A 16,076-nucleotide genomic window follows, 5' to 3' on the forward strand; every position below is an offset into this window, starting at 1 on the left:
AAGGAGAATAAAAATATTAAACTTTATTCCTTCTGATCCCACTACCTTCCCAAAGGCTGCAAAAATTCTTCATGTGAACTGGTAAGGGGGCAGCGAGGCTTTTGTATAAATACAGAACAGCACCGATTACATAATATGGGACCAACCTGGTCACAAGAGAAAGCAGAGGTAGAAAAGAGAGAAATCTTGGACCTCTCGTGTCTGGACTTCCTTCCCCAATGTCCTCACAATCCCTCTTCCTTCAAGTGCCAGGCATCATTCCTGCGGGACTCTGGCGGTAGCCTCTAGCTGCCCAAATTCCAGCAGCCAGTGTTTCCCGCTGAGCTCGGCAGGACTGATGGGGCCAATGCACAGAAGACATAGGAGGATTTGCCTTCCACCCCGATTTCCACCAGTACATCTCTTGCCAGGTAATTAAAATTGGGGCTTACGTTTCACAACGCTGGCACTGACAAGAACACAAAATGTATTTCCAAATAATAAATACTCTCAAGAAAATTATTCATCTGTTTCTCTGGGTCCAATAATAAATAATCTCTTGAAATAATCTTTACAAATTTAGTACAAGTACCCACACCATAAAATCCTGTTCATTTATTCACAGCTGTATGCAAGTTACTGCTTTGTGCATTACATTTTATTTTTAGCAGTATGAAGGGTTAAGATTTTGTCTTGGGTTAAGAAAAGCTCAAACATTATGGAAAGACAGTTTAAAAGATATTGGCAAATAACTAAAAAGCGATTTCAAAACAATGGATGCTTTACCTCAAATATCTGTGCAAACTGTGTCTCTTTGCTGGAGAATATTGCATGAATGCAGTGAATTGCATGCTTGGCTTGTCGAGCAGTGCCTTTCTTGGCCTTCTGCTGCAACACTGGCAGTAAAGCGCTAGGCAGGAGAAAAGCATAAAGTTAACGGAGATCTGCTTTTCATGAAAATCTGGGTATATGAAATTGATTTTGCATCAGAGACAAATGTCAATGTGAGTGCCAAAATTATCCTTTGGCATTGACCAAAGTATATTGATAGATCCCCACTCATGGAATAGCACCCTCTGCTGTCAGTAGAATTTTCCACTCAATTTCACTTGAACAGATAAAAGGCATAGTTTTTGATTTTCATGACAAGAAATCAATTTGACTGTTCTGACATCACACAAGAAACAACAGTAAACCCATTCTATGTTTAATGGAACATAGCCATTAAATTTTTGATAATTGATTCTGATATTCTTTCCATTAGTATGTCGGTGTGCTGAGTGTAGCAGGGTCAGTGGGATGCAAATGGCACTGGATTCTAAATTATATGCATAAAGTATTTTTCCCAGCAATAGGGTAACCGATTAACTTGACTTGATATTTATTATGTGCTTGAAGATCCTAGTACCGGAAGTATGCCAAATTTGTCACTGGGGTTTTAAGTCAGTGGTTTAAAACCTTGGGTGTCTTTTCGTTTGATTACAAATAACTTTGAATATTATAGTACAGGCTACCCTCCATATTTTACTGTTACATCCATTTCACATCATAATCATTGTCTTTTTGGGCAGCACGGTGGTGCAGTGGTTAGCACTGCAGCCTCTCAGCACCAAGGTCCCAGGTTCGATCGCGGCTCTGGGTCACCGTCTGTGGAGTTTGCACATTCTCCCCGTGTGTGTGGGTTTCGCCTCCACAACCCAAAGATGTGCAGGGTAGGTGAATTGGCCACGCTAAATTGGCCCTTAATTGGATAAATGAATTGGGTACTCCAAATTTAAAAAAAATAATCTTGTCTTTTTGCATTGAAAATCAGACCAAATGCAAATGTTTGCAACTTGAAATATTAAATGGTATTTCACAAAAATCTGTGAATGAGTAAATAAATAATTTGCTAGTATTTATATAGAATTTACTTAGTGTGTCCTTCCCAGTGAACAAAGAATACACCACAGGAACAGGCCCATCAGCCCTCCAAGCCTGCACCGATCATGGTCCCTGCCTAAACTAAAACCGTTTGCACCTAGAGTCCGAATCCTTCCATTTCCCCCCCCCAATTTATACATTTGTCTAGAAACCCCTTAAATGCTGCTATCGTACCTCCTCCCCAGGCAGAGCGTTCCATATATTTACCGTGTGTAAAATACTTGCCTCGCATTTTTGATAATTGATTCTTTTCCCCACGCACTTTAAACCTATGTTCCCTCGTACTTGACTCTCCTAAGCTAGGAAAGAGCACCTGACTATCAACTCTGTCCATGCCACTCAATCTTGTAGACCTCTATCTGGTCGCCTCTCAACCGCCATTGTTCCATGAGAACAGACCGAGTTTATCTAACCTTTCCACGTAGCTAATGGCCTCCATACCAGGCAACAACCTGGTAAACTACTTCTGTACCCTCTCTAAAGCATCCACATTCTTCTGGTAGTGTGGCAACCAGAATTGTACACAATTCTTTGAAAGAGTTTTACTACATTTATATTAAAGCAACAGTAGGTGAAACATACGATCTGATGTGAGGAAAGTCATCTTCAATTTTCTGCCCAGTATTTCGGAAAATCTGTAAAGCAGCTTCTGCCACCTTTTCATCTTCCATTTTCAAGCACTGCAGGAGGGATTCGAATGTTTCCGCAGAGTGAAAAGAGATTGAATGTGTAAATGATAATACCTAGAAAGAACAATAGTACAGAGAAAACTTTTTAAAATGTTAAAATTCTTTTGTGTAATAATTCAGTTTCATTCTCACTAATGAAAGGCCACTCTACAGTGGTCAAGGTGGCTTACACATTTGTAGTTCACCTATTACTGTAAAATTCGAATCCCACGGATCCACCCACAAATCTGTTAAGCGAAGCTTGGGGACAGTGAAGGAAGTTCCATTCCCACATGAATGCATCTCTTATATAACTGGATATGCCTAAAAACAGTTTGTGTCAAAAATAACAGATTTAAATGACAAATGAAAACAAGGTAAAGCGGCAAGTGCGTGAAAATGTCTTTATTCCATTTGTTCACTCCTGCAATGCCCTTACCTTGTAAAAGGTTGAAACGCTGCATTGCAAAGTGTCACACGTTGTCTTCAGAAACCTTCTAATCTTTTTCTGCTTAGCCTACTGTCTTGGGCGGGCACGATACAGTTCAATTGTTAAGATAGACAGTCATTCTCATTCTTCCTCGTCAGAGAGAATGCCGACTTGTCGAATTGTTCTTAGATGTTTTTCTTGTGTTTTATAATGGTGGATAAATTCAAATGATGGAATCTCCCACTCCTTTGCAATGTCAGCTATACACTTCTCACCAAGGTCTTCCACTTGCTGCATCAATGTCACCTTCTCTCCAATCAATAACACTTAACTTTCTCATATTGAAAGGATGTTCAATGGCAAACAATGGGTTGTCCTAGACTCCCACTTTTGCATGATTGATGAATCAGGGCAGAATTCGGCACAATCCTATAACAAAGTTTGGCTAATCCAGAGTTGCCAGTGTGGAAGTTCGGCTGATTATGGTCATCGTTCTACAGGATTTGCTATTCTTCAGGCAAGATTGGTTGAGACAACCAGAATTTCACATGGCTCATCGTAATTCAACTGCATTCGTATTTTCTTTCTTGTTCTTTGTCCAACCTTCATATATTCATTGGAACGTCAATCATTCCAAAAACATGGATGTGATTTGGCCATCACGTTGTGCCCAGCAATCCCGCAAGAGCCCCAAATCCAGTTCCCTGCCGATCGAGAATAACCCGCCTCGCTCCACCCGGCGAGATCTGGATCACACACTCATTGGGCATATTCAAATACCCGGATAATCTTTTCACCCGCCGCCTGGGAGCCAACGGCCATGCCTGCGAGACATTGACCCAGCGACATTTAACAATGGTTTCCCCGGTGTGGATCAGGCATGACGGCACCTCGGGGGGTCTCAGTCCATTGTCACAGTAACCAATGCAGTGTTAATGTAAGCCTACTTGTGACAATAAAGATTATTATTATTATTATTATTATTAGAGGATCCCCCCAGATGGTCGGGATCAGGGAAGGTGGTATATGCTGCAACTCCCCTGACAGTGCCACACTGGCTTGGGTGGCACTGTCAGGATGTCTGGGTGCCAGGGGCCATGGGAAGGTTAGGAGTGAAGGTTGGGGTGGTTTCCAGAAAATTGATTGAAGTGTGGCCTCAGCAGGGAGAAACTCCCCCAGGCATAAAAAACCGGCAAAGTGCCTGTGAATAGCAGGATGAGTCTAGGCATTGCTGCCGCCGAGAAACACCCCACCGAACGTGCTCGAAAGCAGACTTTGCTTCATGTCCACTGAATCGCGGCCAGAATTTTCTCTCAAGACCGAATGGGCAGAAGCACAGAAGTCCTTTTTATCCTCCCTACCCCAAAATAAAACATGAAAAAGGATTGCAAATCTAGCACTATGACCATGTGCTGTTTGCCAACACTTCCCACTGAAGCAATGAGCAAAATAGCCACACAAAATGGTAGAAAATTAGACCATTTGCAACTTAATGCCCAGGGCTCAAAACTGATGTTGTGGATTGTCAATTTGCTGCTCAGAAAGTCAATTCTATTTTATTTTCAAGGAGTGCTTTACAAACAGAAAGCGAATGCAAGTGTAATAAGATATCATTAGAAAGCTAATACTTTAAAAACTTTGAAAATTGCACCAAGTGAACAGGGTTTATACCATGCTATTAGCAGAACACACTAGAAGACATTTCTATCATGTTAGTCTTAATATGCTTCCTAAGTCTGAAGCAGCATTTGCAGATAGGAGAGCATGACTGGTACATTCCAATCCAACTGGTTGTAAAACAGTTTCAAAATAAGTATGCAAGATCAGCTTTCAAAATGGGTGCTTTCCTGGATGCAAGAGCTACTGACAACACAACAATGCATTTAAATCAAGCATACGACCAAATTCAGAGGATCTTCCAACATGGTTAGAATTTTGATATGGTCATATTCTGAAAAAGGTAATGAGCTATCCTATCATTAAATCAGGCTTTGAATCAATATCACAATTCAACCATCCAAATAGCAGCACATTAGCACAGTGGTTAGCACTGTCGCTTAACAGCACCAGGGTCCCAGGTTTGATTCCCTGCTGGGTCACTGTCTGTGCGGAGTCTGCAGGTTCTCCTCGTGTCTGTGTAGATTTCCTCCAGGTGCTCCGGTTTCCTCCCACAGTCCAAAAATGTGCAAGTTTAGGTGGATTGGACATGCTAAATTGCCTTTAGTGTCCACAAAAAGGTTAGGTGGGGCTACTGGGATAGGGTGGAAGTGTGGGCCTAAGTAGGGTGCTCTTTCCAAGAGCCGGTGCAGACCCAATGGGCCGAATGCACTGTACCATGGCTGACCACCCATCTATCGCTCTTTCTGCACTGTAAATTCTATGATTATTTATGCTATTTGGTACCACAACATATATGATGTTGGTTCACTTCATTGCATGTGTATAATACTATACAGGTCTGCACTAAGTGTATTGTTGCCAATCTGACAACTTTTGCCATCGAGTTCTTTAAAACCATCCAGCCACTTTCCTCCAATTTCCTTTAGGTCTTTGGGTTTTCGTTTCTCCCTACGTTTGGACTTAGGAGACTTCTCATGACTAGAGACGCAAGAGGCAGATAATTGCTTACACCAGTTTTCCATAGCTGTTTTTTCTTGGAACAGGTTGCTAACCTGATGGAGACAGCTCAAGGGGCACAATGAAAATGAAAATGAAAATCGCTTATTGTCACGAGTAGGCTTCAATGAAGTTACTGTGAAAAGCCCCTAGTCGCCACATTCCGGCGCCTATCCGGGGAGGCTGGTACGGGAATGCCACATCATGTGTAGCAAACAGGAATCTCTTCTGCTCCTTTCGTCTGCTGTAGGAGTCTTGGAAGGAGGGGCACAATGCCACATCATGAGTAGCAAACAGGAATCTCTTCTGCTCTTTTCATCTGCTGTAGGAGTCTTGGAAGGAGTTACAGGTTATCAACCTGTTTGGTCACATTATGAACACATTTTCAGTGGCTTGGAGTGGGAACCAAACCCAGAGCTTCTCGCTCAGAGGCAAGGGCACTCCTCATTGCGCTACAAGTCCTCCCTCCATCACGACAAGCATTAGCCTCAGTTCTTAGCTTCCCAATGGGGCAGACAAATATACACATCCCCAAGCCAACTTTAAATAAGGCCAGAAACAAACCTGGCTTTACAGAAAATAGCTAGAAGAAACAAAAGATACGTTCAAATGTCAAAAGCAAACAATAAGCTAATTTTAATTGTCAAATTGCAATCAGAAACTCAATTCCAATAGTTCAATCATTTACCTTAAGCAATTCAAGGCCGGCTCGGATTGCTTCATCAGTTGGCACACCCTCCTCTTCATCATCAGCTGTACCATCAATGGATTTATTAATCTGCTTAATTAGCGCACTATCAAAAATATAAAAGTTAAATTAAGTTGAATTAACCTTAAAAAAAAATAATTGATGTCATTTAACAATAAGTCCTTACCATAGAAAATTTGCAAAACTAATATAAAACATATTATACATACTGGCAAAGATGGTAAGGGAACATTACTGCAAGTCAAATCATTTTCTTCCTTAGAATACACAGAAAAAATAAAATCAAAGAGGAGCCAGAAGTTAAAATCCCAGCCGAGGAACTGCAAATGTGGCATGGCTGACCACCCATCTATCACTCTGCCTTAGTAATGATGATGATGATGATCAGACCATAAATGGGTAATTTGCATGCAGACCTTTCATAGCACGACTAGGAAGTGCAGTGGAACTTCTGGTTAACACATCTGTCTGTCCAATGTAGCCGATAACCAAAACTGATCTTCTGAGCTCATACATGCCTGTTTGGTCAATTATCTACTGTCAATCAGACCATGCCTTCATAGATTATTGTGGGTTTCACTTATGCAGTGGAAGTGTCTTGCAAGATACTTAAATCTGCAGTATACAGCATGGAATTGTCCCCACACTGTCATTAACACAATCTAAATCTCCAGTTCATGCATAATACTAGAGCTTCAGCTGATCAACTATAAATAGAATGGTACAATTTTAACCCGGCTGCAGGAACAGAGGCACCCACCAGTGCACATACAAACTTTTGAAGATGGCAACACAAGTTGAGAAGAACATTAAAAAAATGTACATGGGATCCTTCATTTTGAGGCATAGAATACAAAAAAAGGGTTGTATGCTAAACCATTATAACACCGGTGAGGTGAAAGCAGCTGCCATTGACATCAAGGCAGGATTTGACAGAGTTTGGCATCAAGGAGCCCACATAAAACTGAAGTCAATAGAAATTAGGGGGAAAACACTCCACTGATGAGGTTCATACCCAGGACAAGGAAGGGGTTGTTGTTGCTGGAGGTCAAATATTTCATTCTCAGGACATTGTTGCAGGAGCTCTTCAGGTTGATGTCCCAGGTCCAACCATCTTCAGCTGCTCCAGTAATCTTCCCTCCATCATAAGGTCAGCCGTGGGGGTGCTAACTGATCATTGCAGCGTTCATCTGTAATTGTGGGTTGATCGTGGGATTCTCACCCTAGAAATCTTGCTGGAGGCAATGGTCTTCGTTCAAAAATATTTAACCTTGCATGTAAATAAAAGACATAGCTGGACCTATTGTCAGATACACTTCAAACACATTTCCTCTCGGTGACTGTTATCACTGTGACATAGCTCCTTATGCACATGCTCAGCAGCTATCAGTAGAGCTAACCCTTTTCTTTATATGGGCACCTGGTTTCTGTGGAAGGCACTGAACTCCCAGTCAGAGATATTGCAGGAAGGTTAGATGGCTGGCTACTCTTGCTTGAAAGAATGAAGCTTGATCGGCTTGCGAAGATTTATACTGCTGTAGATGGTTTAAAAACTCATACTGTTGCAACAAAGTATGATGTTATGCCTCATCCATGAACGGATGGGGAATCATAGAATTCCTAAAGTGCAGGAGGCCTTTCGGCTCAACGTTCTGCACCGATCATCTACCAAGGCCCACTCCCTGACTTATTCCCACAACCTCACCCAACCTGCAAATCGTTGGACACGAAGAGCAATTTTTAGCATGGCCAATCCACTTAACCTGCACGTTTGGGCTGTGGGAGGAAACCGGAGGAAACCCACACAGCCACGGGTCCAGACAGACGCAGTCACCCAAGGCTGGAACTGAACGCGAGTTGCTGACGCATGAGGCAGCAGTGCTAAGCACTGTGCCACCAGGCCACCCGATGAGGAATATTCCAAAAAAATATATATTGCCCTAATATTCTAGAAAGTATTTTTCTGTAGGCAGTGGTTCAGCTTCCACAGTCTCTTCAGTGTGAATGTGTTCCTCAGCAGGCCAGAACAGCTCTGGAACTTAACCAGAATGTATGCAGTTTTCAAAAAGTAAAGCCAGGTTCAGGATCTCCTCCAGCAATGAATCATCAATGTCATCCTCTTCCATACTTTCCCAAAAGAGCAAATGAAGGTCAAGAATGTCATCCTGTGTCTGGTCACCTTCATCCTTGGTGCACCGATCTAACTGTTGCATCTAGCCTCACCTGGAGGAGAAATGTTTTTTTGTGGTCATGGAGATGTAGTTCTGTCTATAAAGACTCATTCACAGCATTTGAATCTCTTGAATGGAGATTCCTTTAACAGATTTCTCCTGGTCTTGTAAACAGATTTCCTGAAGCGGCAGCAATTCAGGCAGTTCATTTTCTTCCTAACTAAGCGGGGACATTGGAAAATGGTGGTTGGTGCCATTTCAGGGCATATCTCCCATTGCTCCCTCGTTATAATTTCAATTTTATAACGCACAAATTGAACAAATTCGGGCTATTCTTGGGAAATTTCCCTTGCATCTCTGACAAAAACCTTATTCTGCTCGTCTAGCCAGTACAGTTTGCTTAAATCATAGAATCCCGACAAGTGCAGACGGAATCAAGTCTGCACCTGCCCTCCCAAAGGAGCTGCCTACCTGGACCCACACCCCTGCCCTAGCCCCGTAACCCCACCTAACCTTTTGGAAACTAAGGGGCTATTTGGCATAGCCAGTCCACCTAACCTGCACATCTTTAGACTGTGGGAGGAACCCGGAGGAAACTCACGCAAATACAGTGAGAACTCCATGCAGGCAGTCATCAGAGGTCAGAATCGAATCTAGGTCCCTGGCAATGTGAGATAGCATTGCTAACCATGTAAATTTTCCTGAGATTAAGGGAGATTCTAATCTGAAACGCCAATGACTATTCCATCGCTGATCGGGTCATTTACTAGTGTTCCACACTTACAAATTTGGTCAGACAATACAATTTGTTAATGAGTGAGTCAGTCCTTTCACCCAGTTTTGAACTGTGCTGATTAAATTTCAGCCTATTCTTGCAAAGGTTCAAGTATGGAGTCAAGGGTCCAATTACATCTATGCCGGTGGCTGCCTTTTCATTCACCCTATCTGGCCAATATGTCATCTGCTATGCTCCCAGTGGTGTATAACAAAGTGCTAACTTCTCTGTATTCGCAAGACCGGTGGCGTTGTGGTACAGGGCAAAACATCTTTGCTCAGTTTGCCATTTGCTCGTTATTTGGTAGTGTGTGGAAAAGGCAATGACCAAAATGGTTAGTTTTTAAGATTAGAAGTCGGTCCTTTGGGAAGTGGATAGCACAATAGGTTAAAAAACAGCCACTCTTCTCTCATGAGTTTCATATCTTTAAGAAATCTCAATGCAGCCCTCACTAGGCATAGAATTATATACCAAATGGAATAGGTAGTAAACTAGCAATCAACTTTTACGCGGGCAGGATGTTCCGGTCATTATATTCATGTGCACAGAGATTGTGGTGGGGTATTTAAGTTTCACTGGCTGGAATTTTGAGAGTGAGAGAGCGAGGGTGAGAGAGACGATTCTGACCCAAGTTGGCTATGCTCAAGATCCTACCCATGTCTGTGCTGAACTGAGAGTCCATGACCACGGGATGGTTCAGGAGATTTGAAGGAAAAACGTTGCCAGAAAGCAGAGGGCCAAAGTAACCTCAACCGTTATCCAAATCTCCAAAACAGTCCTCAGACCAAGTGGTTAATCTTTTAAATTGATATATTTCTGATGCGTTTTGGGGGTGCAAGTCAAATGAGTACAGAAGAAAATTTGAGTGAAAAAGAGGGATAAACCCATCCAGTACAGGCCAATCAGCCTAACCTTGCTATAACCTTGCTGGTGGAAAACCTATCATTTGAGACAATTATTTGAGACAAGATTAATTGGCAGAGGGAAAGTATAAACTAATAAACAAGTACCAGCACCAATTTGTTAAAGGAAAGTCATGTTTGACCATCTTCCTCAAGTTCCTCGATGAAGTAATGGAGAAGACTGAGAAGGCTGTTCAATTGATGTTGTATACAGACTTCGAAAAGGCGTTTGACAAAGTATCACATTCAGAGATCTTTAAACCAAAATGAAGCCCACGGGAAAATGGAGCAGTGACAGGTACAACACATGTTTATATAATGCTTTTAACATAATAAAACACCCCAAAGCATAGAAGCGTTTACGGTAAAATTAAACACTGCTCCCTTTAAGGCAATATTAGGTCAAATGGTCAAAGCTTTGTCAATAAAGTACATTTTAAGGAGTGTCTTTGTGGAAGAAAGTGAGGGAATTCCAGACCTTAGGGCCTTGATGTCTGTGCACGCACAGCCAACAAAGGTGAGCAATTAAAATCAAGGATACTCGGCAGCATGGATGCAAATTGGTTGGGGCAGAAAGCAGAGTACAGTAGAGTTTTTTTTTTCCAGATTAGAGGGAAGTACGCAATGGTTTACCCCAGGTATTAGGTTCACGGACATACAAGGCATCATTACAAAGTTTAAAGATGATTCAAAATTCAGAAATGGAGCAAAGAGTGAGGGCAAGATTGGACCGTAGGGTGGACTCAGACTGTTAAAATTGATAGACACATTGAAAGTAAAACGTAATATTTTGAAGTGATACTTTTTTGTAGAAAGGATGGGGAATGAAAATATGAACTAAATGGTACAATCTTAAAGAGTGCAGGAACAGAGAGTTGGGGGTGATTGTATACGCATCTTTGATAATGGCAAGATAAGTCAAAAAGATTGTTGGAAAAACATAGGATCCTTGAATTTGTTAATAGAAGAATAGTATAAAACAGCAAGTAGGTTATAAATACACTAATTAGTACTCAGACTTTGTTTGGAGTACTACATTCAATTCTGAGCAACGCACTTTAGGATGTTAGGGTAAGAAAGGGTTCAGAAAAGATTTACTACAATCAAACCAGAGATGCATTTGAAAATTTTTCAGATGGCAGGTCACTCAAAAGGGCCTTAAATAGGGGTAAGGGTGGGCTTGCAACCCGACGCACTTCTCGCACCCATCATAAAATTACATCCAGATCAGGGCAAATGGAATCCTGGCCATGACACCCCCCAAACAATCTCAAAACCTGCCTGAGAAACGTCAAATTAAGGCCATGGACTTAAATTACATGGAGAAACTGAAGTTCTTCTTTAAGGAAAGTCAAAAGGAGAATTCAAAGAGATGTTCAAAGTCATGAATGGTTTTAGAGATTAAGTAAGGAGAAACTGTTTCCAGTCACAGAACGTTTGACAACCAAAGGACACAGATTTAAGATAACTATCAGGGGAACATGAGGAAGCAGTTAGTTGGTGTGATCTGCCTGAAAGCGTGATAGAAGCAGATTCATTTTTTAAAAAACAAGATGATTGGGAATGTAGAGCAAGGGAGTGAGATGCTTATACCAAAAACAGTTGATAAGCGCATGCTGGCCAAATGGTCTATTACATAAGAACATAAGAACTAGGAGCAGGAGTAGGCCATATGGCCCCTTGAGCCTGCTCCGCCATTCAATGAGATCATGGCTGATCTTTTGTGGACTCAGCTCCACTTTCCGGCCTGAACACCATAACCCTTAATCCCTTTATTCTTCAAAAAACTATTATTATCATTGTAGAGCTCATTTCCTGCCAAATTTACAAATAATGGGTTGACTTGGCACAGATGATCTGGAAATTAAAACAAGAAATCTTAATGCTCATGGTGCAGAGGTGAGGGAAGATTTGTTTTGTAAGAGTTTAGTAGTCAATCAGCTTTAAAAATACGGCAAATTTACACAGAATTGCATAGAATATGCAACATAGAAACCTGCCATTTGGCTCCAAAATCCATGCCAGTGTTTATTCCCCACTCAAATCCCCACCCATCCTTCCTCATCCAATGATCAGTAAAACCTTCCATCCCCATCCCCCCTCTTACGCTTCCCATCAAATAAATCTATATAGTTGTCTCAACGACTGCCTCTGATAGCATTTCCATTTCATTATTACTTTCCAAATAATCATAACGAATCATTTAATGAAAAAAATACAGAATTTAGAATTTGCATTGCAGCCTAAGAAAGCCCTCCCACCAGTGTCAGAAACAGTTATCTGGCTCCTATTTTAACTAGAAAAATGTTTCAAGTATATTAATAATTTAAGAAAGGTCCAATGTCAGAAGCATCTGACTTTTCCCTTCCCTTTATGTGATACTCAACACAAAAAAGTCTCAATACCTAATAGACTCGGTGTCAATATGTACAGGTGCTATCCTCTCCAGGAGAAATTTCACCATTTCCAGAAATGGATTTGTGGGCTGTTTAGGGTTGCTTAGTTTTCGTGTTATTTCACGCTGTACAAAACAAATAAACAAAGTCAGTCACATGGAGAAATTGCACCGTTTGAAATGTTTATTCCATTCTTATATAAACATGTATTTCAGCAATTACCACACATCCTTCTGCTTGTTTGCACGAACAGTTTGGACTAACGAGCACATCTAGGTGGGACCGGATTCGTTCATCCTCTTCTAAAAATTGATCAAATTTCTTCATGAAGTCCTGGGCCTTTCCTGGATCAGGTAGGTTTTCTGACAGCAAAACATTGTATTGAGCACAACTTCTTGAGAGAGTAACTGAATTGCTTATTCTTTGAAGTACAATGGTTTCTACCAGTTTTTCATGCTATATAACGACTGCTACATTTTATACAATGCAGGTCGTAAAAATATTAATATAAAATAGTACTTACTGGCAATTATCATCACTTTTGAGAATATGGCTTTGTCAGTGGGATCAGACTAGTAAACACAAAATAGATTTTATTACATTTACACGCAATTACAATAACATTTAGTAACTGCAGATCAAATGTCTAAATCTTCATCATATTTTTCGGCAATTAACAAATAAACTAGCTGTGCCCCCATTTTCAGTTACTGTAGTGGCACATTTCAATAAAAAGAGCTGAGTTATGGAAGGTATATCATTCCTCCATATGGGAACAATGGGCAAGAGTTGTGAGAGTAAGATTTTAACGTTCAGGGGACAAACATAAAAGACACAGGAAGGTGCATCAACCGCAGCTATTTTTGAATATTAGCTCCAGTGATCATTAGTTAATGATTTAAGTTTACTTCCAAAAATGAAAATCTGTAACTTAAAAACACAAATCTGAGAAATTCAAGATAAGACATCAACAGCATGCTATGAAAATAAATAGCAAGCTGTCCAAGTAAGCAGACTATAATCTCATATTTATGCCATCAGCAAGCCTCCATCCACCATTGTACCTTCACTGAACTTAAACTTCACCTGCCTTAGCCCATCTTCTGATGCAAGCCTCATTTATGCCTTTGTTACCTCTAGTTTTCACCATTCCAACACATTTCTGGCTGGTCTTCCACATTCGACTCTGATCCAAAATGCAACTGCAAGTTTATTTATCATCATAGAGTCTTTATCATCAAGTCCTGTTCACTTTTCACCTTTGCTCACTGACCTACACTGGCTCCCAGTCTGGGTATTAAAATTCTCAATCTTGATTCCAAAACCTCCATGCCTTGCCCTTCCCTGTGTAATCCCTCCAGCCCCACACCTTCAGATATCTGGCTTCTTGGGCATCCCAGATTTAATCACTCCTCCTTTGGTGGTCGCACCTTCAATTACCTAGACCTGAAGCTCTTCACTTTACACCTCTTCATTTGGCTTTACTCCTTTAAAAACATGCCTCAAAGCCCACCACTTTGACCAAGTTTTTGGTTGTGACCCAGATGGTTTGATGTCATATTTTCTTTTATAATCCTCGTGTCAAGCATTTTGGGATATTTTATGGTATTAAGCCTGGTGATATTTTATTTCATTAAGCTATATAAATTGTTATTAAAAAGTCTCATTTGTTGTTGAGTCTCTCCTGCAATTTATACAGGTGGTCTCCAAGTTGGGAATTCAGACACTGACAGCAAAGCGAAGCATGGCAGCAATGTATATCAGAATCAGATGTATGGCTTTGGTGAGAGATTTTCAATAGCGCTGCGGTTCTTGTTTCAACAGTAAAGTTCTTAAGAGGAGGTACTGCTGAGTGGTGCTTTGTTACTGCAGTACATTAATGAAAGAGGATGTCGGGTTCATATCAGGTTCAGGGGCAGGCAAACTGCACTCAGTTAATAAAAACCTGTGCCATGAGCTCCGAGGAGCACTTGTTGAAATCAGATTTGATAGTGGACAGGAATGACACTCCAGGTTACATTTAATCCAAGCAATGAGACTGGCATTGCCAGATTCTCTCATACCAAATTCCATTTGGAGGCAAAGGGATTTAAGTAAGTCTCGCAACATTGTTAAGATTTGCTAAAAACTGCGCCATATTACAACTGTATTTAATATCATTCGCCATCATTTCCCCCCTGCATTTCGGTTATTCTTAATTTTGCTTTTATTCATCATTTCACTTTTGCCTATATGCAAGAGTTTCAGATTGATGTCACCTTGCAATTTCCCCAAATTCCACTGAAAATGGCTGGATTTAGGGCGGCAGTGCTAAGACAGGACAGTGACAGAGGTTTTGGGTACAGCTTATAAGTAGATATCTGTTGTCAGCACAAATTTTCAGAATGATTGGTCAGTCCATTAAAGCCTTTGTGCAGTTTGTGTCAATGGTGTACAGGCAATAAGCACATTTATGGACACCTGTCAATTTCATTTGTAGTAGCCTCAGAACAAGTTGAAACTACAGAGATGTCAGAAGTCCATTAATGAAATCAGTCAAACGAATGGCAATGCAAATTATCAGTTAATTCTTATTTCTTGGCTGAAATTTCAAATACTGTATGAACATAAAGATGTTGTGAAAACATGAGGACACCTCACAAAACAGAGATGTCCAACTTCTTTTATGCCAATCAGCACTTTGGAAACTTTGCTAAGTCCCAAGAGGAAGCTTGGATGGATACAATTCCTAATTGATTATTGATATGTCTATCCACAATTGATCAGACAGGCTTTCAGCTAAACAAATAACGAGAGAATGTCAGTGACAAACAAAGATTTGCCAGAGGAGGGTCTTCATTGACAAATACCAAAATAAAATGCAAATTTCCCTCAGCTAGAATTAATATCCTGGATGATATCAGGACAATCTGCAATACTTGCATGGTATTTTACTAGGGAAGTTAAGACCACTCAGTTTTAAAGTGAAAAAATATAGTTGCCTGAAAACAGGGAAGGAATTTATCCTACAAGCATAAACAAACATTCTGCTAGCAGCAAAAAGCTAAATGGCTTGGAGGAACCTCATTGTGAGACTTTTGACGAAGACAAGTAGAAAGAACACGTCTGAAGAATAGCATCTCAAAATTTTATGTTCCAGAAATTTTCAATGTGCTGCTCTGGAGATGACTTGATGGATTTTGCAGTAATTAAATTTGAGTCACAAGTGCCATCTCTTGCTCAATTTCAACACCTTGGAACCAACACATTAAATGGATAGAAGTCATAACAGTCCAAATCCTTCAATCAAAATCATAAAAATCACCATCATCCCAAACTGCAAGATTGGCACATACTGCTATTGCCACTGCACTTCAATTCTATTACATGTATAAAAAAACAGATAAATGCTGTACTTGCTTTTGGTTGTTTGTGCAGATCAAGTAAGTCACGTACATGATGCCTCAGCATGTTTTGACACTTCCACATTTCATTTAATGCTCTGTTAAAGATCAAATCAAAAGCAAC

At 40.7% G+C, this 16,076-nt stretch overlaps 1 protein-coding gene across 6 annotated transcripts in view; it reads right to left on the minus strand.

The window, feature by feature from the left end:
* pds5b (PDS5 cohesin associated factor B) overlaps positions 1-16,076 on the minus strand; it is a 251,107-nt gene that overhangs the window by 69,045 nt on the left and 165,986 nt on the right. For all 6 annotated transcript variants that reach the window (XR_005463248.1, XR_005463249.1, XM_038818808.1 and 3 more), the window contains 7 exons: positions 15,969-16,050; positions 13,093-13,141; positions 12,792-12,931; positions 12,579-12,694; positions 6,305-6,410; positions 2,485-2,645; positions 766-889 (listed from right to left, as the gene is read on the minus strand). Coding sequence is in view for 4 of the 6 variants with exons in the window: in XM_038818808.1 (XP_038674736.1) it covers positions 766-889; positions 2,485-2,645; positions 6,305-6,410; positions 12,579-12,694; positions 12,792-12,931; positions 13,093-13,141; positions 15,969-16,050 (778 nt within the window). In the remaining 2 variants the exon portion in view is untranslated. The remainder of the gene's footprint in view (positions 1-765; positions 890-2,484; positions 2,646-6,304; positions 6,411-12,578; positions 12,695-12,791; positions 12,932-13,092; positions 13,142-15,968; positions 16,051-16,076) is intronic.

This window comes from Scyliorhinus canicula, chromosome 14 (assembly GCF_902713615.1).
Source record: "Scyliorhinus canicula chromosome 14, sScyCan1.1, whole genome shotgun sequence".
Lineage (NCBI taxonomy): Eukaryota > Metazoa > Chordata > Chondrichthyes > Carcharhiniformes > Scyliorhinidae > Scyliorhinus > Scyliorhinus canicula.